We start from the raw sequence: 27,628 nt of genomic DNA, 5'->3' as shown, positions 1-27,628 counted from the left end.
TGTTTCAGTTCAGTTTGGTTTTTTCGCACACCCTTGACTTCTTTTGATGATTCCATGTGTCCATGGAATATTTTCACTAAGAGTTTGTGTTTGAGAAGATAGATATTGTTTTACAGGTGTGAACCATCAAATACTGCAATCTTTACAGGTGTGAACCATCAAATACTGCAATCTGCAACTACACCTGTAAACTGCTTGTGAAAAGTGAAAAGTGAAAAGTGAAAAGTAATCTGAGAAGAATCTCAAAATGAGCAGCCTAAAGCTAGGAGTCGAGGTCCGAAGCGCCCATGGGCTTATGGCTAAAGACAGTCAGGGCTCCGCAAGCCCATGTGTCAAGCTTCAATTCGATGGTCAAAAGTTCAGAACCACGGTCAAACAAAACGATCTTGACCCATATTGGAACGAAACGTTTTATTTCAATATTTCTGACCCGGATAACCTCTCGAACCTTACACTTGACGCGTCTGTATACCACATTAATAAAGGAACCGACTCGAAGTCGTTAATGGGTAAAGTTCATATTAACGGAGCGTCATTTGTCCCTTATTCAGACGCAGTTGTTTTTCACTACCCGTTAGAAAAACGAAGCTTTTTTTCACATGTGAAAGGCGAACTGGGCCTTAAAGTGTTTGTCACGGATGACCCGATAGTTAGATCCTCGGGCACAATTCCTCAAATGGATACTTCTTCCCATGGTCAAAACGGGTCAAAGGATCCATTTCCAGATCCATTTCCTGATCCACTTCCTCAAACGGATACTACCTCCCGTGGGCGAAACAAGTCTAAACGTTCACGAAAAACATTTCGGCACTTGCCAAACCCGGATTTTGTCGAGGAACCTCAGTTTCCTCCAGAAGGCACGAGAAGTCAAAGTCAAACTCAAAGCCAAAGTCAAAGTCAAAGTCAATATCGAAGTCAACCGAAAATTGTCCGAATGTACTCAGGATCTTCATCACAGCCAGTGGAGTATTCTCTCAAAGAAACGAGCCCATTTCTTGGAGGCGGTCAGGTCATCGGGGGTCGGGTCGTGAATAAAAATAATAAACAACGGGCCCGCACTCACGACCTGGTTGAACTGATGCAGTTCCTATTCGTTCGGGTCGTGAAAGCACAAGACCTCCCAGATATGGACATCACGGGAAGTCTTGACCCGTATGTTGAAGTACGGGTCGGGAACTACAAAGGAACCACACGACACTTTTCAAAAACATCGAGCCCGGAATGGAACACGGTTTTCGCATTCTCTCGAGAACAATTGCAAACTACGGTTTTAGTCATTGTGGTTAAAGATAAAGACATGATAAAAGACGATTTTTTCGGGTTGGTTCACGTGAACCTTCACGATGTCCCGAAACGGGTCCCACCCGATAGCCTGTTAGCTCCCGAGTGGTACCTGTTAGAGAGCAAAAAGGGTGACCGAAAAAAAGGTGAACTCATGCTTGCGGTTTGGTTCGGGACACAAGCCGATGAAGCGTTTCCCGAAGCATTTCTTGTTGATCAAGAAACGAGCGGGGTCGATAGCTCGGTTGCTTCGAAGTACACCCGATCAAAAGTCTACAACTCTCCTAAATTTTGGTATGTTAGGGTCAACGTTATCGAGGTACAAGATCTCGTGTGGGCTGATAGAACCCGGGTTCCGAATGTGCATGCGAAAGCGCAGATTGATAACCGCATTTCAAAAGCGAGACAGGTTCACGCGCGAAATGCAAATGCATCATGGAATGAAGACTTGATGTTTGTAGCCGCTGAACCGTTTGACGATTGTATAGTTATTACTGTTGAAGATCGAATCGGGCCCGGTAAAGAAGAGACATTAGCGAAGGTGTTTATACCATTAAACACTGTCGAAAAACGGGCCGAGGATCGGCCCGTTCTTCCCCAATGGGTTAGGCTTCATAACCCGAGTGATGATAATGGTAGATTTGCTACTCGGCTCCAACTTCGGGTTTGTCTTGAAGGCGGGTATCACGTGCTTGATGAGTCAACTCGGTATAGTAGCGATTTCAGACCGTCGGCGAAACAACTGTGGAAGCCCGCAGTCGGGTCATTGGAACTCGGGATCTTAAATGCTAGTGGTCTCGTTCCTATGAAAACCCGAGATGGTATGGGTGTGACGGATGCGTATTGTGTTGCTAAATATGGTCAAAAATGGGTTCGGACCCGAACCGTTATTGACAGTTTGAGTCCAAGGTTCAACGAGCAGTACACGTGGGAAGTTTTCGACCCGTCAACGGTTCTAACCGTGGGCGTTTTTGATAACTCTCAGCTCGAGAACGGCTCCAATGGCTCCGGTTTGAAAGATGTGAGAATCGGGAAGATTCGAATAAGAATCTCGACACTTGAAACGGATTTATACACATTCATACCCGCTGCTAGTTCTTCACCCGACGGGTGTTAAGAAAATGGGGGAGTTGCATTTGGCGATTCGGTTTTCGACTACTTCAATGATGAATTTGATCTTTATGTACTCGAAACCGTTGTTGCCAAAAATGCATTATGTGAGGCCGTTGGCGACGGGTCAGGTGGAAACGCTCCGCCGCCAAGTAGTTATGACGGTAGCGGCTCGGCTCAGTCGTGCCGAACCGCCACTAAGGAAAGAGGTCATTGAGTATATGACTGATGTTAACTCGGATTTATGGAGTATGAGGAAAACAAAGGCTAATTACTATCGGGTAATGTCGGTTTTAAACGGGGTTTTCACGATGAATAAACGCTTTTGGGAAATTCGTTTATGGAAAAGGCCCGTTATAACCGTGCTTTTTCATATCGTGCTCGTGATGCTCGTGTGTCTGCCCGAACTCATTCTGACAACGGGTTTCATGCTCATGTTCCTAACCGGGCTCAGGAACTATTGGTTTAGGCCACAATACCCGCCTCACATGAACACGCGGTTATCACACGCAGACGCAATTCACCCCGACGAGTTAGATGAGGAATTCGACCTGTTTCCGTCATCTCGGAGCCCGGATATTATCCGGCAACGGTATGACCGGTTACGAAGTCTTGTGGGTCAGGCCCAAACGGTGCTAGGGGATATAGCAAGCCAGGGGGAACGGGTACAGGGACTGCTTAGCTGGCGGGACCCACGGGCTACAATTATGGTCATGGTGTTTAGTCTCATTGCAGCGTTTGTGGTATATTATACGCCTTTACAAGTGCTAGTGACACTGACCGGGTTTTATGTTATGAGACACCCGCGATTTCGTGGTGGGTTGCCACCTACATTTATGAACTTCTTTAGACGACTTCCAGCGCGTGCCGATAGCATGTTATGAATAAGCTAAGGCAGGTTTCTGTGTGAACAATCATGTGTGGTTTTCTTTTTTTCAGAAAGCATTGAAAGCAATTGGATTGTTTGAAAAACTTTGGTAAAAAATTGTAAATTAGTATATGATTTGACCTATGCCGAAAACTGTTTGCCTTGTTTGTAAATGGAGGATTGTTGTATATGTGTAAAAAGCGAAGTCAAAAATGACCTGCACGATATCGTCTCGTTAAAATCTACTCAAATTAAGCCAAACATAAACAAGGTCGAGCCTATATTAAAGCTCGTTTAATAAACAAGCTCGAGCCTAAGCTTCTTATATCGAATTTGACTAAGCATGCTAGCATAAACAAGCCTATCATTTATATAAGTATAATATTATGTATTTAATATAATAAATATTATTGTACATATTATTATAGTTGGGTATATATGACTACAATTGTAATTATAGTTGTATCCATAAAATAACTGATAAATAATAAACGAGTCTAACTTAAAGCTTTAAAATTCTCACAAGTCATGTTCAAGCTTTAATACAAAGCATGAAACAAACCAAGGGTGAGCTCGAGCCTATCAAGCTAAACAGGCTGAGCTCGACTTGGCTAGTTTATACCTCTGGTTCTGTAGACTGTTTAAGATCAAATACAATACAGTCTCATGTTTGAATCCAGTTTCTACTAATTTCGACCTCTAACCTCTTATAGAAATCATTGTGTCGGCAGGCCGTGAGTTTGATGACGGGTTCTCATGGCTGATTATAAAATGTGATATGAAGGCCTTCAAAAGCACATTGGTTTTGACATCAATTAAATTCGATTCCATTAACTAAATGAATATCACATGCAGAATGAACAAATCCGTTGAAAGGAAATAAAACATGATGATATGTCCAACAAGAAAACCGTGGCAGAATTTGAAACTTTAGGATTTCAGATGAAAGAAACAAGGCACACGCACAAGCCAACTCGACAATGGCTTAGCACGCCTTAACAAATTAACCTTTCCTAAGTGGTAGAAGAAATGATAAGCTAAAAATGGCACACATATCTCACATAGCAAAACCTTAAAAAAGGATTCGGTTTGGTAAGTTATGGCACAGACCCGATATCTTTGAAGTATTCATGCTCCAGTGCTGTCCGGGCTGTAATTCTTCTACTTGGATCCAAGCACAGCATTTTCTGAAAATAATTGCATTGATACTTGAAATCAGTGGGAGAATTAATGAAAACTAATGTGGCAATTTGTTTATACTTACACGTAAGAGATCAAGGCCGGTTTTTTCAAGATTTGGGACAACGGGTGCCAGGTCCTGAAGAAAAGAAAAGAAAAGGATGCACCGATTGGCGATTAATTCTTTTATAAATCATTTAAAATGAAATGGAATATTAAAGACTAAAGAAATTGATGCCTTGATGGTATAAAAGAAAAAGATTGATCACCTTCGATGACCATTTTGGAAAGGCAGACTTAAAGTCGGGTAGTGCAGTCACACCGGGCCATGTATCTTCATTTGGAGTTCCCATGATTCTATAGTTAAAGAAACGAGATTGATCGTGATTCATTTGGAGTTCCCATGTATCTTAAAACGAGATTGATCATGTGTTTACTGAATACTAATCATATATACAGCAAAAGTCACGATATGAATGCGGGTCGAGCGAACTGAGTCACTAACCCAAAACACTGTTGTAAAAGTACTAATGCTTCTACTTTCTATATATAATTAGGGTAACATGAATGATTACAAAAATTATATTTATATAATTTCAACAAATGATTTATCTTTTTTAATGGAATGATTTAGAAGGTTTTATGCATAAAAGTTGTTCCACACATATGACTCATTTACTTTTAAGCTATTTTTTTAGAATTTGTTTGACCTGTTCAGAGATAAAATTAAGTAGTATATAATGAAACCAATAGTGACATATATGCATATAATTATTCTAGCTATAATCAGAAGCAATTAGAATATCATTTTGCACGAAAGGAGTGAGGGATATGACGATATCTTCTGATAAAATGGAAATAATAACTTATCTTTATTTATTAAATCACAGTTTTAATAGGATAAAACCTGAAAATCTTGAAAAGTTGATCAATCTCAGACTCTCCAGGAAAGAGTGGTCGTTGGGTGACCATCTCAGCAAATATACAGCCGACGGACCACACATCCACAGGAGTAGAATAATTACGGGATCCAAGAAGAATCTCTGGTGCTCTATACCACAGTGTAACCACCTAAAGAAACAATAATTCAATCAATCATGCCCAGTAAAATCCCACCGACAGCAAAGCTATAAGTAGGGTCTGGGGAGGGTGGGATGTAGGCACACCGTACCTCTATCCAAAGGAATAAAGAGGTGGCTTCCAGAGAGACCCTCGGCTCTAAGTACATGTGTATGAAGCAAAATAAAGGAAATCAATGTTTAACAGTTATATAAAAACTACTACTAATTATAATAATATTAATAATAAGATCACAGTTTAACAGCTATATAAAAGCTAATAATAATTATAATAATAATAATAATATATGTAAGGGAAATACCATTATGGTATGTGACCTAAATAAGTTAAGTCTAAGCCCTAAGGTATTCAATTCTCTCTAAAAATCCTAAATAAGTCAAGTCTAAGCCCTAAATAAGTTAAGTCTAAGCCCAAAGCTATAAAGAAACAATAATTCTTGTGATTAATGTTAGAAGTTATAACATCTATGTCTATAAATAACGTTATAAAGTACCTCATGTGTGAAGGTCTTGACAGGTATGCCAAAGGCCCGGGCCAATCCAAAATCTGCAAGCTTTAACGAATTGGTACGACGATCAATTAAAAGGTTTTGAGGTTTTAAGTCTCTATGGAGAACTCTATGAGAATGACAATAAGCAATGCCATGTAGGATCTGATATAGAAACATCTGCATGTTGATCAACATAACATAATGTGAGATAGAATCAAATCTTCAACTTCTTAGTCATCAAATAGATCAATGTAAGACGTGTGTGCATGCATAAAGTCTTTTAACTTACTTTTACAAGGCGCGGATCCTTTGAAAACTCGGGAAACGAGTCCATGTGCTTCTTCAAATCCAAATCCAGATACTCAAAAACCAGATACAACCGTTTGTCACTGTGCACGACATCATGCAACCTATCACCAAAAAGTCAGCATTCACTACATATCATAAACTGATAAATACATATAAACGAATTACCTGACAATATTTCCATGTTGCATCTCTTTCAAAAGTGAAATCTCTCTGATAGCTGTGCTCGGGACACCCTCGTCTTCTTGCTCCAAACGAATCTTCTTCAAAGCAATTGTTTCATTGGTAAGTTTGTCACGCGCCTTGTAAACCACACCATACGTTCCTTCACCAATCTTCTCAACCTTCTCATACTATAGTTTTATAAACATATTAAAATCTACTGAAGCAACACATCTAATATATCTTACAGAAAAAGTTGAAATGCATTATCATACCTGGTCCATCAAAATTTAACTGATATTAACTCAATTGTATCTACATTCAAACAGCAGCAAATAATAACAAAATATGAGAAACTTCAATATTACCAAAATGACATGAAATCAAGAGCATTAATCAAACAAACAGGGGCGAATACATCCATGATCCAACTAAACAAATTCTAGCAGACAAATAGTTAATCATGTCATAAATCACACTAAATCAAATTATCAAACAACAATGTCATTTGTGCATTTCGATGATAATGATATCAAACTGTTATATTGACTTGATGGAAGTGAAGTTTCATTGATCTATATTGCAGACGCTAAAGTGTTGCACATTTTGCGATCTTATTGTCGTGAGAAACATCACCGTTTCTACTGATTTCGATCAGAGATTCAGTCCAAACTGACTCTTAGACTCTAGATACGAAGATTGCATTATTTGGGAGAAATGTCAATGATATCTACTAAACTGTTTTGAGGCTAGCAAAACACTGTTTGATATAATTGAAATGCACAAATGTCATTGTTGTTTGATTTAGTGTCTTTATTATATATTACTTTTGGCTTTAACAACAATGACATTTGTGCATTTCAATTATATCAAACAGTTTTTTACTAGACTCCAAAGTCCACACAGTTCCATACATATCATTGGCATTAATCTTTGATCGAAATCAGTAAAAAACGCAATGTTTCACAATTCGCGATGTTATCGCTGTGTGAAACATCGCTATTTTTACTGATTTCAGTCAATGACTAATGTGAATGTTATGTATTGGACTGTTTGGAGGCTAGTAGAACACTGGTTGATTTAAATTAAAAAGCACAAATGTCATTGTTGTTAGAGCCAATAATAATAATATATAAGAAAGACACTAAATGAAACAGCAATAACATTTGTCCTGTAAACGGACCAAACCGAACCGGACTAGACACTGTCCGTGTTTGTCCGTTAAGCTTTTGTCGGACAAACGGACGGTTCACGAACACTCTACCGAATGAAAATTCGTGTTCATGTCCGTCCATTAAGGAGTTAAGTTTGTACATGTCCTTCCATAAAGGAATTAAGTTTGTCTATATCCGTTTGTGTCTGTTCGTTATTATTGTAAACGGACGCTAACGGACAAAAGAACACTAACAGATACTAATGAACATTATGGAAAAACATACATAAACAACTCCAATGAACAAAGGAACATAAACGATTACATATTAATTTCAAAAGTATAATCATTACCAGACGTTCGCGAACACTATTGAGCAAACGCGGTCTCTGTCCGTGTTCATCCGTTAAGCTTACCGAACGAAAGTTTTTTGTCCATGTCCTGTTCGCTTATTAAACGACGAACATAAACGAACTTCTTGCCTCATTACAGCTTGTTGTGCATTTCAATTAAATCAAACAGTATTTCACTATCCTCCAAACAGTTCAATACATATCATATTCACATTTACCCCAAATAACACAATATCATTACCTAAACTCAATTTAACCTAAATATATAAAAACTCAGTGACATCAGCAACGTTTCTAACAATAATATCGCAAAAGTTAAGCATCTATAATCCACATGAATCAAACTAGACTTCAATTAAGTCAAATGAGGTCAACAAGCACATGTAATGACGTACGTTCTGAATCGGTAACGTATAATATCAAATTAAAAGCAAAATGCGTATAAATCAACGAATATAAAGTTATAAGTAGTCGAAAACTGGAAGGATTGAAAGCATAGCTACCTGCGATGAAGCGTTTGTGTGGAAGAAGACGAGAGTCCTCTGCTGCTAGGTTTTGGAGAAGACACGTTGAAGATATTATTATTATTATTATTATGATATATGGAAATGGAAATATGGTGAGTGCATTAATCACTCACATATTATTTTTTACTTTTTTAGTTATAAGTATTTCTTTTCCCATTAATGTGGAATGTAACAAGTAGACTTGTATAGTGTTTTTTTATGTTACGAAAATTAAATTCATGTGTTAGCGAAACTTTAATAAGGTATGGCAGGTATTAGAATTGCACAAACCGGTTTAAACTTAAAGCCGGTTTGGTTTGGTCAACAAAGGTAAAAAACGGTTTATGATTGGTTTGGGTTCGGGTTGAAACCAGTTTCTTGACTATGTTACGATCGGTTTCGGTTCGGGTTTTGATCGATTTTGGTTCGGTTTTTGCCCGGTTTTGGTTCGGTTAACTGGTTGTTAGTGGAGAAAATTACAAACCGGTTCCAAATCTACGGTTTCAATTGGTTTCGGTTAGATTTTCGGGTCAGTTCGGATAACCGGTTTATTTTCCCACCTCTAGTAGGGATGTTTATGATTTTTTATGACGGTTTTAAGTTACATTCTGTCAACTTGTTAGAGGATCTACGATACTGGTTGACGTGAAAAAGAGAGGGAGAAGAAAGACGGACATGGTGAGGAGTGAGGGAGGTGAGTGAAATTCATGGGAAAAGTGAGCCTGCGTGAGAAGGGGATGAAAAATGGCTTAGGTACGACGTGCAATTAAGAAGATATGGTGATTGTCCGTTATCTAGTGTGATCTTTGGTATACATAATCTAAAGTAGCTCATAGACATAATCAAAGATATATTTAAAACCGGTTGGAGTGTGCTCTTAGGTATGCATAATCTAAAGTAACTCATTGACATTCCTAGTTATATCAATAACAAATATAACTAGGAATTATAGAATTAGACTGATTTCAAGAACATATTAGTCATATGTAGTTATGTACTATGTGGCTGGAAGCTAGCATGCAAAATAAAACTCTTTGAATGTTGGTGGATTCATCTTAATCACCATAATACAAATAATATCCACATGTTGTATGTATACGTCTTTGACTTAAAATCAAATCTTAACAAATGAAAATGAGCACAAGCAATACGAATGCCACTCATTAACATAGACGCATACATTGAAATTGTATTATTGTTTTGAAAATTTGATCGGATCAAGAATCGGCAACCTCATAGATTTGAATCACATGCTTGTCTTGGATGTTAAAGAAAACAAAGACGTTTTTACTAAGTTGTTAAAGAAAACAGAAATGATATCAAAAATTGTTGATTTGGAACGTTGTTATTGGTCCTTGATAATTGATTGATTAACTTGCAAGCTTATATTAAGTTTCAATAAAACATGATATGTTTATCAAATTCCGAAAGAGAATAGAGTCGATTTTATTTTATCTGTTATGACACTTATTTTTAAATTTTTATATCAATCAATCATTGTCAAAAAATAATAAATATCATGATTATGATACACGATCCAAAATGGAATGTCCTGGTGTATCACTAGGGTATAGACCCATGTTACACACGGGTAGAAAAACATTTCAACAAACATAATAAATTTAAACAACAAATTCAAGCACACAAAACTTCTTCAACTTTCGGACCAAAATATTAACCATTTACAATGTCTAGATATTAAAAGTTTAAGGTTACAATAAGTTAGTGTACACTAAACCACAAAAAAACTTCAACGAAAAGATCTAAACATGTTCTTTCATATTAAACCGATCAACTTCTTCAAATATTCTAACAAAAGAAACTCATTTTGTTTCACCACCTGAAAATTTAAAAAAACAATATTATCCAAATTAAATATATCATTAAAAGAATAACATTTTTAATAATGAAAGCCCGTGTTACACACGGATGAAAATTATAATAAAAATATAACATGTAATACGTAAATTGAGTTATATTATATAATGATTTTTATTTATGAGATTTTGATATATTTATACACTATTAATTATAAACTATAATTTGCAAACCAAACCTTGGTGTTTGATTTATTTTAAAACAAAACATTCATACTGATATCATAATACATTTTATATGTATAAAAGTAACTTTTAGAACAAAATGTTGTCACATATTAAAAAATGTATTTTTATAATGTTGGAAGAATTGGAGACGAAGACTCAAACAATAATGTAAAATTTCAATATCTTTCAATGGTATATAGCGACAATGATAATAATAATAATAACAATAATAATAATAATAAAAATAATGATGATGATAATGAATTGATAGTGTAATATTTATAAGAACAAATAATGTTACATTCATTATAAAGTATTACATTGTTGATTTTATTAAAATAAAATAGCATACAACAACAAATAACGTAAAATGTCAACTTAAAACATCTTTTTAACTTAATCCATGAAGCCAAAAAGATATATCAATAAAAACTACATCATAATATATGAAGTCATAAAGTCTTGTTTATTAAACAATCATCGAAATAGAAAGACATGTGTTGTAATTTTTTATACTTACAAAGAAGAAAATTAAAATTACTACAAAATCAATTCAATGTATTGTTAATAAGAGAATAAAGGTACAAATACAATTCACAAACTTATAAACAAATCATAAATCTCTATGTACATCCTTGGAATGAAAGAATAAATTTTATGATAAGAATTATATAAAGATAGTCATCATATTATCATTTTACTGCTATTATGCTCATAACTATGCATTAATTAAGGATCCGAGAGTTTTATTTTAAGCAACATTTTTGACATAATTAAAATATTTTAATATATTCTTGAATTATTCAAAAAACATTAACCTAGAAAGTATTTTGAAATTTAAAAACTTTTAATGCGAGTTTTATTTTAAGCTACCATTTTGATATAATTAAAAGGTCTTCATCTTACAACTATTATACCCAAAATTATGCATAAATTAAGGAACAAATGGTTTTATTTTAAGCAATAGTTTTGACATAATTAACATATTATTATAATATAATATTGAATTCAAATTCAATTAGAATAGTGTAACCATTAATTGGTATTTTAATGGAATTTTAAAAAAAAAAATCTTGATAGTATTTTGATATTGGAATATTTTTAATGACGAATTTTTAACTTCAAATAACGTTATGTAACCATTAATTTGTATTATAATGGATGTTTAACCTTAGACTGTAAAGTATTTTAGGTTAATGTATATATTCTAAATTTAGTAAAATGCAAATGTTATATTTATATAAAAAAGAATAGTTTAACATAAATTATGAGACATTAAATTGTTATGTAAATTTAAATACAAAAACACACAAACACTAACAAAGATAAATAAAAAGTTAAAACATTTTTATAACTTATAACATGAGAAAAAAACACATCTTAATTAAAAATTAAGCATCTAATTAAATCAACATCCAAAAATTGCAATCTATAAGGAATACTTCAACATACATGAAGTCCGAGGCCTGAAAAATTACAAAACATATTAGTAAATATAGGGGGTAATAATAGTATTTTCGTGTTTTTATCATAAAATCGATTGCTAAATAAGTATGTGTGTGTGTGTGTGTGCGTGTGTGTGCTAAAAGGAAAATCAAACCCGAGCTGACCCATTAAAAAATATGTATTTAACTCTAAAAAGTTTTGGAATATAATTTGTTATTATGGAAATGTCAAATTCGTTTTAAACTAATTTATTGATTGCTTAACAAAAATAGTTTGTAAAAACAATCAACAATTTAATTTGTTCTTATTTGAAATTCAAAATTTTGACCACAAATTAAAACATAGTAAAATTGCTTAAACAAAATACAACAAATAATATATACACAACATAAATATAAATATAAACGTGAATGAATAACTTAAATGTAGGCATTTTAGAAACAAATTATTGTTATTATAAATGATTCAAACATTTAACAAAAATAAGTTTATAAACACAATCAAGACTTTAATTTGATCTAACTTGAAATTCCAAAGTTTGACCATAATTATATATTTAATATTTAAGTAATAAAAGTAATATTTACATTCGGTAATATAATAGCAATAACAATTTGAAACAGAACATTCATCATCAATGTCTTGTAAAAATAATTTTATGTACATGTATCACCATCAAATATTGTTTTCTTTAAATTATCATAAGTTGAAACATTTAGAATTCATGGTTTTAATATTATTGTTATTACTTAAATATTAATATATAAGAATGGTCAAACTTTCGAATTTCATAGTTGATAAGTTGGAAATAAATTAATAAGTTGGGAAACAAAAAAAAAATATATCATACAAAAGTTAAATTAGTTATAGAGAAATTGTGAAGATATAGATGATTTGAACAATTCGAAGAATGCATGGCTAATATGTTGCTTATATAGTCATTAAATATTATAAGGTTATTTTTTTAAACTTTTGTTTAAATAAAAATGAGTATAAATGCTAATTAATTTTAAGATCAATGTTATTTTATTTTGAGCTTAAATTAAGGAAGAGTTAACATAATTACTTTATTTAAAATCAATTTCATTATATAATTCTTTTTGTAATTGTATACGTTAATCTTGATATTTATGCGTAATTAAAAATTATTCAAATATTAATTAAATGATAACTGCGTCATTTGAAATTAAAAGTACAACTCTAATACAATTAATATGTTATAAACAAAATGGATTCATATGTTATAAACAATTACAAAATTTTAAATAAACATATATATCTACATATATTATGACAAAACATTGTCATGTTTCATAATCTACATATATAATATGCAAGTAAAACATAAAAGTAACATTTATAAATTTATCTAACAGAACAATGTAATTGGTAAATATTCATTCATTCCTACGTTTATATAGACATTATTGGTTATAAACTTGGTATTAAACACTTTTCTATTTGATTAATTTTTAGCTATCACATGGAGCTAATGTTCATATATATTTGGTAAATAATTGTATTTGTAAAACAAAGAAAGTGTTATGGTCAAAGACGTCATAACAAATAGTGGTCAACATATATTGCAAAAACTTATATTCAAACGATTTACATATATAAAAAGTATAAATTGTTTTGAAGTTGGCAAAATATAAGATCATTAATTATAGTTATATTATTTTGGTCAAATGATAGTTATCACAATATTTGAAATCATTCTTAAAATACATAAATATTTGTAACAATATTATTAGTGTAATTAAAATAAATTTGAGTTTAAATAGTTTAAATAATTTAATTTAATTTGACTTCCATAAGTGAAAATCATGGAAACTTAATTATTGTATTTATGTAATTAAAATCATGAAAATACATTGAAAATAGAAAATATAATGTAAATGCTTATTTGCAACAAATTATTATATTAAAAATCTTGTAATTAAAATCATGGAAACTTTATAACTTATTTATTGGGTTTTTTTCCATATATAACGTAATTGGTTATATATAGAAAATATAATATATCTTACAATATAATAACAGAATAATGTTCAAGTCAAAGATATTGAAATATAAAAATGGTAAGGTATAAATGTTATTATTTCTATCAAAATAAGATGTAACAACTAATTAGAAAAGGTAATAAATTAATAATAACAAAATTACTAAACGTATAATAATTATTATAAATTATAGAGATTATCATTAATAAATAGATAAATATAAGATACAAATAAATTTTTCTTTAATATATCGGTTCTGATTAAATTATATTAAATGGACTTTAACCAACAACAGTATATGACTGATTATATAAAAATCAAATAAATTACATGAATTGCGAAAAATACATAAATACATGAATAATAACAAAAATATACATTAATATTAAACAAAAACTAAGATATATTATCAACAAATCTTCAACCCACGAAATTAGCTATATCAAGTTGGGAACAAAACCTGAAATGAGAAAATTAAATATTAATATTAATATCACATAATAAACAAATTACCAATTATGGAAGATTTGAATTACGTAAACATATATAAAATTGATGTTCTAATTGATAACCAGAATATTTGAATCGCGTTAACGGAAAAACGAAATACGGAAAATCTCCATTGTATCTTCGATTTTGATATAGAACCTAAAGAGATTATAAGAAAATCTTATAATAATTAATATAAATACAAACAAAAACGGAAAACAAAAATCTTACCGAAACTTTACCGGAAAACTGTAATAACTTCAAAATATCAATTCAGTCTTGGATTTTGATATACAACCTAAAGAGATTATTACAAAATCATATAACAATTAAAATAAATATAAAACCATATCAGAAAACCTTACCGGAAAAAGATGACAGAATTACAAATTTTGTCCTTTAAACAAAGCCAATTTACGGTTCGTGTCCTTTATTTAGTTTTTTTGCAGGCGGTGTCCTTTAAACATTATTTTCCTACACATTATGTCCTTTACGCTAACTGGGTTAGAAAAACTCAGTTAAATGCTCCCACGTGAGGCGCATGTGAGGGCATATTTGTCTTTTCGTCTACACCTGCAAAAAGTTCATCACCCCTCTTACCACTTGCAAAACCCAAAAATCCACCATCAACCACCACCTCCGTTTCCGGCCACCTGAACCACCACCTCCGTTTCCGGTCACCTAAACCATCACCTCCGATTTCCAGCCACCTAAACCACCACCACCGGTTTCCGGCCACCTAAACCACCACTTCCGTTTACGGCCACCTGGACCACCACCTTTGTTTCCGGCCACCTGAACCATCACCTCGGTTTCCAGCCACCTGAATCACCACCTCCTTTTTCCAGTCACCTGAACCACTACCATCTTTTTTCATTTCAGATATGAACCTTCACCTTCACCGATTTTAACCTCGTTCAGATCTGAACCTTCACCTGAACCACTACCATTAGATCTTAACCTCGTTTAGATCTTCACCTTCACTGATCTAAACATCGTTTTCGGGCCAGATCTGAACACCAGTTTCTTCTCCGATCTTCACCTTCACCATCAAATTTTGAAGCATCCAAAGTGTTTAAAGGGATTCAATTGGTGGTGTTGGTGGGGGATTAGTTGCTCGGAACGTCGCCGGTGACGGCGTTTATTGAGTCCCCAACCGGAATATGCGAATGCGGTCGGACCTGGATGATGGCGTTAACGGTGGCCAGATATTTTATGTTAGCGTTCTTCTTCACGTCGTTGTTGGCTTCAATTCCGTCGTGGGCGGTTGGACCGCCGTTGATATTAGTTGGAGTGTTGATGATTATAACTGTGGTAGAGTGATTGGGTTCAGGGGTGTTGGGTAAATATGGGATAATTATTAATGGTGGTGATGGGGTAGTAGTTGTAGGTGTGAATGGAAGTGATAAAAGACCATTTTACTCATCACATGCCATGCACATGTTGTCATTTAACTGTGTTTTTCTAACCCACTTAGCGTAAAGGACATAACGTATAGGAAAATAATGTTCAAAGGACACCGCCTGCAAAGAAACTAAATAAAGGACACGAACCGTAAATTGGCTTTGTTTAAAGGACAAAATTTGTAATTCTGTCAAAAAAGATATAACATTGCCGGGAAATCATATAACATTGTTGGCCATTAGAGTATAATGTATAACCTTACCGGAAAAACGATTAATCCCGATCTACATTACTGGAATATAGAAGATGGTGGATGGTGGAGTTAGTAAGCCGAGAGAGAGAGAGAGAGAGAGAGAGAGAGATTAAAATGATTAGGGTGGAAAATCTTAAGGTTTAAATCAATGTTTTCAGACCCGGACCAGACATCGACCCGGACGCCTTACCGGGTCACAGGTCGGACCGGCCATAGAGGTTGGACCGGACATTAAACCGGATGACGTCAATATATATATATATATATATATATATATATATATATAATAACTAATGTCGGTTAACAGTTCAAATTTCAAATGATTATTGATCATGTATTGATTGTTATATTCTATTTTAGCCAAGGAGTCTTTTATGGACAATTTACTTATATCACAATTGAGAAATTCAGCTATTGCCATAATTACAAAAACCTTCCATTTATAATGGTTATTTCAATATATATGATTTGTATTTCAACTAATTGAACATCTGTAGTCCTTGGTTGGTTGGTCATTGTTGCATTTGTTAAGTTTTCATCCCGGGATTGTGCCAGGGTTCGATTCCCATCATTAACATCATTTTTGATTTCATAATATACAAGATAGGAAAGGAAATAGATGATGTGGCATTGATGTGGAGAGACTAGTTGAATGACATGTGGCAATATGTATTGTTTTAATAGTATTGTTAGATTGGTCTCCTTTATTTATCATTTGAAACGTGTTGAAAATACAATTTTATTTTGAGAAAATTACAAAGATAATTATTTTTTGTGTTTTATAACTATACGCATACAATAACTTTGATTTCATAGTTATCAAATGATAAGATCTTAAATGCGTAAGCTATGTGACACTAGTTACGTATCTATATGTGTTATGATTCCTTTATTAGATTCTTTTACATTTTACATATTGATACTCTAAACATTTATATGCTTAGAAAGTTAGAATCTATACAGGTCGTCCCCATGAATACAAAAAACATCTACGACTTTTAATATGAAAAAAGGGGTATGAAAATACACAATAACTCATAAATAGTTTAGATAATTGTAATAACTATTGGATCTACGTGGAAATAATTATGCATGTGCATGCATGTTTATTATTTGTTTTATGTTCCTGTTTTTATTTTTGTTTCAATAAGACCGAGTCAATAGGAAGGTTATTGTTATGGAGTAGTGGGCAGCTGAGTCACAAGAGTTTGTTGAGTCTTCCTTTATTTTCATTTTTTTCCTGTTTACTAGTTCCAGTTTGTTTTTGAACGTTGTATTAGTTTGGCTATTTAAAGCCTTTGCAGTTGGTTAATGAAGGTATCGAATTCAGTAATTATTGTGTTCATTTTACACACTTGAAACTTCAAGTGGTATCAGAGCACAATTGTGAGATCCATTAGAGAGCTGAGTGAGATCCATTGTGAAGGTAAAGAAATCCAGTTGCTGCAAGAAGAACAACGACAGAAGAAACGAGTCATTTCCAGGCGACCCATGTACCAAAGTTTGATGGAGATTATGATCATTGGCACATGGTCATGAAGAATCTCATCCAATACAAGGAGTGTTGGAACATGGTAGAAGATGGGTATGCAGTGATCAAGCCAGGAGAACAAGCTACATCAACTCAGAGGAAGAATTGTGATGAGAATAAGCTAAAGGACCTGAAGGTCTTGAATTACTTGTTCCAGTCTATTGACAAGACAATTCTGAAGACCATCTCCCAGAAGGAGACCTCGAAGCAAGTGTGGGATGCTATGAAGAATAAGTATCAAGGGAGTGCACGAGTTAAAAGGGCTCAATTACAAAGGTTAAGGAAAGATTTTGAAACTTTGGAAATGAAATCTGGAGAAGGTGTGAATGAGTATATGGGGAGAGTCATGGTGACAGCAAATGATATGAGAAATTGTGGAGATGACATGTCAGATGTGAAGATTGTTGAAAAGGTATTAAGGACTCTCACTGAAAACTTCAATTTTGTTGTATGCACTATTGAAGAATCAAAAGATTTGGATGAAATGACAGTAGATGAGCTGCAAAGCTCTCTACTCGTCCATGAACAAAAACTGCTAAAGAAGCCAATGGAGGAGCAAGTTCTTAAGGTTGAGCAAGAGAGTTCTTATGGTAGAGGAAGAGGAAGGGGGAGATCAAACTTCACCAGAGGAAGAGGCAGAGGTAGAGGACGAGGATCGTTCAACAAAAGTTCCGTTGAATGTTATAAATGTCACAAGCTAGGGCATTTTCAATATGAATGACCCTCTGAAGAGAAGGCTGTTAATTATGCTGAATATGGTGAAAATAAGGAGCTTGTACTTATGGCAACAATAGATGTGGAGAATTACAAGCAAGAAGAAAAGATACTAAAGGCATCATCTGAGGCATTAAAAGAAGGAAAGGAGAGTATTTGGTTTTTAGATTCAGCCTGCTCAAATCACATAACAGGAAATAAGGCATGGTTTACAAGTCTTGACATGAGTTTCACTCATTCTGTCAAATTGGGAAATGATAAAAGATTGGAAGTTCTTAGAATTGGTGATGTAAAGCTGATTGTATATGGGATGACTCATGTTATCACCAAGGTGTATTATGCTCCTGATCTAACTTCTAATCTTATTAGTGTTGGACAGCTCTAGGACAAAGGTGTGACCTTTATCTTTAAGGAGGGAGCCAGCAAGGTGTACCACCCAGTAAGAGGTCTAATATTGACCTCTAAAATGACCAGAAACCGAATGTTTCCTATATTTGCTGCACAAGAAGAATCAAGCAGGTGCATGCAAGTCACTACAAGAGAAGATTTATGGCATAGGAGATTTGCCCATGCTAATCACAAAGTCCTTAGAACCATGCAGTTCAATAGAATGGTTGAAGGATTACCCAAGGCTGCTCAGAAGACTCAAGTGTGTGAAGTGTGTGCAGTGTGTCACACCCGGACATAGGGCCTAGGCGTGTGACCAAAAGTTGGTACCTGTTTTGTAAATACATCAGAGTTGCGGGTTTTATTTTAGCGGAAGACTTTAATTAAATATTATTATATTGAAAACTCGGGTTTAATTACCCGTTTGATATTTTAAACACATTTCTTTATAAAACATAACTCTTTATAATTTTTGGAATAAAATATCTGAGCCACCAGATAGCATCTAATGACTATATCTCCAATCTTCTATCCTGTCTTGCTTGTCCGTTCTAACCTTTATGTTCTCCTGTAAAATGGTTAGAAAATACGTCACCACACAGCTGGTGAATGACGCTGACTCTTTGTAAAATTCTTTTCAATACCTTTGTGAAACCAACAATAACACATTTGTGACTACTCATTAGGCACCCAACTAAATTAGGATCAAATTACCCTAAGTACCTTGTACAATTAAATATATACACAATATCATTTCTCTGAACAGTCCCGTAGACTTCCAGAGGCATGTTGATGATATGCATGGCCTCGGGGAAATGCCGAGTCACCATGTATGAATGGATCCAGACACATGTATACTCTTAATCAGAGTGTCCGTTTCTTATTATTGTGACACAAAGTTTTAAGGATTCGTAAATCCTATGCAAACATTCTGACTCTAAAAGAGTTTGTAAAGGTTTGGGGCGTATTCACCTTTTTTTTGTTTATAATCAGTTTCCGATACTGATTCATGTTTCCTGATTCTGCTTCTTGCTTAGTTACCTCGGACCTATAGTACGAGAATAACCGTTGTATAAATAACTAGATCATCGATCTAGCTTCAGACCTTTAGTCTGTTTTGTATAGCTTTAACCTTGATAAAAACATTTATTTATATAAAGCATTCGGACCTTTAGTCCTCTTGTTTATTTACCAATTATATACTACGTTTCTTCTGGACGTCTTATACTAAGTTTCTTCTTCAAGAAGAAACATTAATTTAACTATACTTTTTGAATATTATATTTTTTAATAATAAAGAAATACTATTTTGATTATACCCTTTTTATGTTCATGCTTACGTTTCTTAATCTGAAGAAACTATATTTTGACTATAACCTTTGCTTAAGAAAAATTATATAATACTTAATTGTAATAAAGGTTCAGGCTATACCTCCGACTACGGTCTAAGCCATTTATAATAATAAAATAATAACTTAGGCAGAATCCTTACCTCGCACGGGTATTTGGAGTTAGATATTCCTAAGTTTATACGGGCGACACATCTACTCTATATGCACGTTTATCGAGGCGTTCTTGATCAACCTTTCCTGGCACGCAAATCAAGACGATGTTCAGATGTCGCAGGGCCATGCACGTACTTCGAGGCAGAATGTCGGGTTATTTTTGGGTGGCACGCACTTCGAGGAAATCGTCGGATATTGATACGATTTACGAGGTGATGTTTGTCGGGTCAGTGGCACGCAAAACGATGCTCGGCACTCAAATTGATGTAGTGAGAGAAAATATTTTAAAGAGGGAAAGTTTTTGGTGTGTGGGAATGAGCCCGTGCCTCCCCTTTTATAGCTGAAACTGAGTCCCATCGCGATACGCGATGGGCTCTTCTTTAACGCCCCCTTTCCTGAGATCACGCCACATGTTGCCACGTGGCCTGACACATCTGCCACGTGTCGCCAAGTGGTCTGAAACGTCCACCACGTGTCCTGTCCTGCTTCCACTTGTCACCCGGACGTGAGACGTGTCTCAAGCGGCTTGCGGCGATGCGAGCGTGCGAAGTGCAAAGTGCGCCATCAAAGCGCCACATTGCGCCCAACGCCCTTCGCTGTCGTCGTCGCCTTCGCCTTCGCCATCGCCATCGCCGTCGTCCTCGCCCGAGCCTGTGCGCGTCGGGTGCTGCCCACCCTCCGCTAGGACCACTAGGTGCATGTTTTGCATAAAAGAATAAAATTATGGAAAATCTCTTCCTTATAAAGAGCTTCCATTTCTTTACCACTTTCCATGTGGGATGGATTTCATTTTCTTTATTTATACCCTTGTGGAATGCTTTCACTTTCTTACATCCTTCCATGTGGGATGGAGTTTTTCTTATTTCTTTCATATGAGAAGACTTTAGAAAATATTTTTATTTTCTTATTTTTCTTATATTTCCTTATTTAATATTTTCCCATGACTTATCTTGAGATTATTTTTGATCCTTTAACTTTATATTTTGTCATATTTGGACCAAAATTTTAGGGATGTTACCCAAGGCTGCTCAGAAGACTCAAGTGTGTGAAGTGTGTGCAGTGGGAAAACAAAATTGAGTTGAAATACCAAAGAAGAGCAAGTGGCATGCTTCTGAACGGCTTCAGTTGATTCACTGACATATGTGGGCCAATCAAACCTATTTCTCAAGGAAATAAGAGGTATGTTCTAGTATTTATTGATGACTTTACTAGAAAAACTTGGGTTTATATGTTGGCTTTAAAGGGGGAAGCATTTGGATGTTTTAATATATTTAAAGCATTGGTTGAAAAAGAAACTGGTCAATATATAAAATTCTTTAGAAGTGATAGGGGAGGAGACATCACTTCTCAAGCGTTTAAAGATTTTTGTGAAAAGGAGGGAATTAAAAGACAATTAACAGCTGCTTATACACCCCAGCAAAATGGGGTGGCAGAAAGAAGGAATAGGATTATTATGAACATGGTAAGATGTCTCTTGAAAGAAAAAGATCTGCCCAAGTTCTTATGGGCAGAAGCAGTAGCTTGGGCTTGCCATGTTCTAAATAAAACTATAAGCAGAAGTTTGGATAAAAAGGTGCCCGAGGAGTTATGGACAGGTATTAAACCTAGTGTGGCTCACTTTAGAGTTTTTGGCTGTATTGGTTATGCTCACATACAAAAACAGTTGAGAACAAAACCTGATGACAAAAGCCATAAGTGTATCTTTCTTGGTGTTAGTGTGGAATCAAAGGTCTATAGGTTGTATGATCCTATCACCAAGAAGCTTGTAATAAGTAGAGGTGTCACGTTTGATGAAGAAGGAAAGTGGAGTTGGGATGCTACTAAAGAAGAGGTACAAGATCTGGTCATAGAAAGTACTGATGATAAGGTGTATGAACAAACTGACTCTCCTAGTCAAAATGAAGCCAGTGATGATGTCTCAGATCAAGCTCAAATTCCTCAAAAAGAAGCTGCCCAAAAAGATGCATATTAAAAAGAAAATGATGATCCAGTTCCTGAGCAAACAGATACTCGAACATCTAGCAGGTTCAAGAAAACACCTGCTTGGATGAAAGACTATTATACTAGTTATGCTGAAGATATGATGGCTTTGTATAGTACTATGGAGGATCCAGTTAGTTATGAAGAAGCAGTGAAAGAAGAGAAATGGATAACTGCCATGAAAGCTGAAATTGATGCAATAGAAAGTAATCAAACTTGGGAATTGGTCAGTATAAAATATGATGTGAAGCCCATTGGAGTGAAGTGGTTATACAAAACTAAAATGAATGAAAGGGGAGAAGTAGAGAAATATAAGGCAAGGTTGGTTGTTAAATGTTATGCTCAAAAGCATGGAGTTGATTATAGTGAAGTCTTTGCTCCGGTTGCTATATGGGATACTATTAGGATGTTCCTTGCGGTTGTAGCCAAGAGGGATTGGATAGTGTACTAGTTGGATGTAAAGAGTGCGTTCTTGCATGGTGAGTTAAAAGAAACATTGTATGTTGAGTAGCCAGAAGGATTTATCAAGGAAGGAGAAGAAGATAAAGTGTACAGGTTGAAGAAAGCCTCTATGGCTTGAAACAAGCTCCTAGAGCTTGGTATCACAAAATTGGAGCCTATTTCAACAAAGAAGGGTTCAAAAAGAGCAGTCATGATCATACATTGTTCATTAAGAAGGTAATGAGTAAATTGTTAATGGTGAGCCTGTATGTAGATGATCTGATATATGCAGGAAGTGATAAAGTAATTTGTGAAGACTTCAAAGAATCAATGAAAAGGGAGTTCAATATGACAGATCTTGGTCAGTTGAGGTATTTCTTGGGTGTTGAAGTAAATCAAACTGAAGAGGCTATAGAGATAAGGAAGTATGGAAATGAAGTAATGAAAAGATTTGGAATGGAGGAAGGCAATGCTGTCCATATACCTATGGTGCCAGGAGCAGTGCTAACAAAGATTGGATAAGGGGAGGAGGTTGATAAAATCATGTATAAAAGTCTGGTTGGTAGTCTTATGTATCTGACAGTTACCGACCAGATATTATGTATGTTGTTAGTCTCATTTCAAGGTTTATGGCTAATCCCAAAGAAGATCACTTACTTGCAGCAAAAAGAATACTGAGGTATATTAGAGGTACTCTAAACTATGGGCTAAGGTATGACAAAATAAAGAAAGAAGGACTGGTGGTGTACACCGATAGCAATTATGCAAGAGATGTTGAAGATAGAAGAAGTACTTCTGGGTATGTTTGTTTACTAAGTGGTGCAGCAGTGTGTTGGTGCTCAAGAAAACAAGAGATAGTAACTTTATCATCAGCTGAAGCTGAATATGTAGCTGCTGGTTTATGTGCTTGTCATTGTGTTTGGATGAAAGAATTATTAAAAGAAATGGAAGAGGAGAAAGTAACTGTGGCAATCTATTGTGATAATACATCTACCATAAAGTTGTCAAAGAATCCAGTTATGCATAGAAAAACCAAACATGTACACATTCGTTATCATTATTTGAGGGAATTGGTTGATAAAGAGATGGTCAAGTTGGAGTTTTGTGGTACTAAGCAACAAGTGGCAGATGGTATGACCAAGGCAGTTAAGGAGGAATCCTTCAAGACAATTCGAGAAGCTATGGGAGTTTGTGTGGTTAAACAAGACATTTGAAGAATGGTCTTGTTTAAGGGGAGGAATTTATTGGATCTACATGGAATTAATTATGCATATGCATGCATGATTATTATTTGTTTTATGTTCCTGTTTTTATTTTTGTTTCAATAAGACCGAGTCATTAGGAAGGTTATTGTTATGGAGTAGTGGGAAGCTTAGTCACGAGAGTTTGTTGAGTCTTCCTTTATTTTCGTTTGTTTCCTGTTTACTAGTTCCAGTTTGTTTCTGAACGTTGTATTAGTTTGGCTATTTAAAGCCTTTGTAGTTGGTTAATGAAGGTATCGAATTCAGTAATTATTGTTTTCATTTTACACACTTGACACTTCAATAACAGTAACCAAACAAAAAATATTTTAGTTATTACTTGAGGTAGGTTAGGTCTATCGAAGTTGGCCACTCGGAGTGTCGGAGTCGGAGAATCAGCATGCGACTTTGTGGCTTATGCGAGTGTCTCTAGGCGACTGGGCCGGTGATTCTGCGAGTAATGAGCACACAACATATGTTAGTAGTAAAGGGCCGACCTTTTCCTTTTTTATTTTGGTAAATGTTAATGGGTATTGGGCCTAAATCATTCAATGGGCATACGAAGAGACTCAAAGTGGGTTTAACTTTTCAGATACGCCTAAAATATTGATTCTTGAAATGTATGTATAAAAAATATAAAAACCACATGCCCATGGGAGACTAGGCATTTGGGGGGTCTCCCTCCATGTGATGCGACCATGATCATGTGCAGTGGCGAAGCTTGGGCTTAATCATGGGTATGACCGAAGTCACGGACTCAAAACCTTCGGGTCGACGATTTGGTTCGTGTCGGGTCAGATAAAACAATATGACATTTATATATCTAATTTTCTTCATTTATTTAAACAATTGTTTTTATAATGAAAAAAAACAAAAGAATTTTTTAACCTACAAAGACCTAAAATATTCATGATAATGCGATATGAATGGTGAGTAAGGATAAGCAATATTTGATATTGGTACCGGTACCTAAATCAGTACAGATTTGGTACCGTTGTTACCGAAAAGATATCAAAGTTTTGAGTTTCGTACTAATATATCTCAAATTTTACCTTAAATATCGGTACCGAACCAAATATTTTGGTATCGGTACCGGTACCGATACGGTACCGACCTCATCCATATGGGTGACTACCTAGAAGAAGAATTGCAAAGACCTAAAATATTTATAAAAACAACTCTTATACTATTCGACTACTATTTTGTAACTTTTGTTTATAAATACTGCGAGGTTTTAAAAAAAACAAACGATGGGTGATGTACATATAAATATACATCTTTTCGGCATCAAATAATCTCTAAAAACTGCAATTTCTATCTAATAACATAGCACAAAAGGCTAATTACCATAATAAAACATGATTTCAAGTGAAACCAAGCCCCAAACGAAGAAACAAGCAAAAATACGAAGAAAAACAGAAGAAAACACAAGAAAACAAAGAAACACGCCCCCATGTCTCAAGAAACACGCCCCCATGCTTCTAAAACAAGAAAAGACAAAATCTGGAAGCAAAAGCACGGGGCCGTGCTCATCATGCACGGGGCCGTGGACGAGAATGCAGAAAAGTCAAAGAAGAATTGAGCACATGTCACTAAAAACCACGGGGCCGTGCCTACCAACCACGGGGCCGTTGCCACCTCACAGAAAAGACAAAACAAATCTGGCACATGTCATAAAAATGCACGGGGACGTGCTCATCAAGCACGGCGCCGTGCCTCACCATCCAGATTGCCTATAAATAGTGGCTCATGTTGCACTCATTTGGTGTGCCTTGAAAAGAGTTCTCTCCGGTTTTCACTTATAAAAACACACACTAACACTCACTTTGAAGATTTAGTGAAGAGTTTGAAGGCTTGGAGGTCATCATCATCAATCATCATCGTCAACCATCATTACCATAAGAAGAAAGATTCATCTACATTTGGTTAGATTGTTCCAAGTTTAATCATGTATTTGTTATTATTAATCATCTTAATGCTTATCATCATGCTCATTATGAGCTAAACTCCTTTTACCATCTAAAATCTATTAAGAAGCTTTGTTTTACTTGATGATTAATCAAAACATGTGGTGTAGTCTAGTAAAGTACATGGTTATATTGCAATTATCTTTTGATGAGAAATGTTTCACCATCTTACATCACTAATTCAAAGTTGGTGGTTGTCAATCCAATTGGCAATCGTTCATGATCAATTCATGTTCTTGAAAGATAGAAATACTTTGATACATTATAGAAACATGGATCCTTATATTGTACTTAGAAATGATGAGATATAAGTTATGATGTATTTTTCTAAGTCTTGGTATTCCGAAAATAGCTTTGCTTAGGATATCATTTTAGCTAAAGAAATCATATGTTAATTGAATGTGTAATTATAACCTACATAAATCAACCAAGGGGAGGTTGTGTAACTAAACTACAACCACCCGAAGTTGTTAGAATTGGTATTTGAGAAATCGGAGTCAATCCTAATATTTCTACTTTACGAAACTACTTGCCAACTTAAATTGACGTCATTGAGGTGGCGTGAAGGGTGGACTTTAAAATGCGCACGTTACTTCCTTAGTGCCAAAGATGCTCACTTAAGGTTTAAGGAGCTATCAATCATATATTGCGACGGAAAGTTAATCACATGTTTAAATATTAAATAACAATGCTAAAATGGAGTGGATTCTTGATCTTAGATGGTAACCTTCGCATAATTGAACAACTCGTTTAGAATTTCTTATCTTGGTCACCTATATATTATATATAAGTATTTATATTTTATTAAAAGTTCAAAAATTAACCCCAAAATGACTAAAACCTTCGATTAAAGTAAAACAACGATTTATCATTAGAAACCTTTGTGTCCACGGATCGATACTTGGTTCTTACCAATACTATTCTACATATACGATAGGTACACTTGCCTATTTTGTGTGTGTTTAGTCTTTGTAGAAATCACTTTTATAAATTTAAAACACAATCTTGTGCAAAAGCTAAATATTCAATTTATCATATTTTATACAAGCCGCGCACACGCACATCAAGTTTTTGGCGCCGTTGCCGGGGACACGGTACGTTTCTAAGAACGATCCAAGTTTTAATTTAATTATTGTTTATAGTTGTACAAATTTTTAACTTCTATTTCACTTTATTTTTCTTTACTAAATATTAAAATATATAATTTTAAGGCTAGCCTACTTTTTACCTTTATTTACCTAATCTTTACTTTAGCTTAATTAATTTAGACATTAGTTTAAAATAGCTTAGCTTAACTTGTAGCTTAATATTAGACTAACCTTTTAGACTAACTTTAGCTAACTTTTACTTTAGTTTAATTTTGATTTAGTCCCATGTATGTCCTCTACTTTTGAGCCTGAGCTTGTTTCTCCAATTTCTGAACCGGAACGACTCTTTCGTCGACGAACTCGTAAATGGACTACAGAAACCGCAGAAGCAATCAAAGACGAATCAGTAGACGCCACTACATCAGGAGAAAATCAAACCAAAGAAATGATGGCGGCCCAAAACAATGAGCCGAACATGAGCCAGTATGCTAAGCCATCTCTCGAAAGCTATGGCAATGGAGTGGCTCCACCCGAAATTACCGAAAATTTCGAAATCAAATCAAGCACCATTCATATGGTGGAAATTTCAGTTCAATTTCATGGTCTCCTCGACGAAGACCCTCTTTCTCACATATCCCGATTTCTA

General features: G+C 34.7%; 1 protein-coding gene and 3 pseudogenes across 1 annotated transcript; 3 read left to right on the top strand and 1 right to left on the bottom strand.

The window, feature by feature from the left end:
- The first annotated feature begins 239 nt into the window (after positions 1 to 239).
- LOC143536219 (FT-interacting protein 3-like) lies at positions 240 to 3,316 on the top strand (annotated as a pseudogene).
- Positions 3,317 to 4,091: 775 nt separating this feature from the next.
- Positions 4,092 to 6,997, bottom strand: LOC143536218 (cell division control protein 2 homolog A-like). Its single transcript, XM_077030263.1, has 8 exons — positions 6,752 to 6,997; positions 6,483 to 6,667; positions 6,298 to 6,418; positions 6,012 to 6,185; positions 5,346 to 5,509; positions 4,708 to 4,795; positions 4,524 to 4,577; positions 4,092 to 4,446 (listed from the first exon to the last, which is right to left on the bottom strand). The coding sequence occupies exons 1-8, from the start codon at positions 6,758 to 6,760 to the stop codon at positions 4,357 to 4,359; spliced, it is 885 nt and encodes a 294-aa protein (XP_076886378.1). The 5' UTR covers positions 6,761 to 6,997; the 3' UTR covers positions 4,092 to 4,356.
- Positions 6,998 to 22,366: 15,369 nt separating this feature from the next.
- On the top strand, positions 22,367 to 22,696 carry LOC143536223 (putative mitochondrial protein AtMg00820 pseudogene; annotated as a pseudogene).
- A 589-nt stretch (positions 22,697 to 23,285) lies between these two features.
- On the top strand, positions 23,286 to 23,900 carry LOC143536222 (secreted RxLR effector protein 161 pseudogene; annotated as a pseudogene).
- The last annotated feature ends 3,728 nt before the right edge of the window (positions 23,901 to 27,628 follow it).

Source organism: Bidens hawaiensis, unplaced genomic scaffold (genome assembly GCF_021521415.1).
Source record: "Bidens hawaiensis isolate Kalapana, Puna unplaced genomic scaffold, B.hawaiensis_p1.1 tig00010745_1, whole genome shotgun sequence".
NCBI classification, from domain to species: Eukaryota; Viridiplantae; Streptophyta; class Magnoliopsida; order Asterales; family Asteraceae; genus Bidens; species Bidens hawaiensis.
This window is presented reverse-complemented; position numbering and strand designations above follow the sequence as displayed.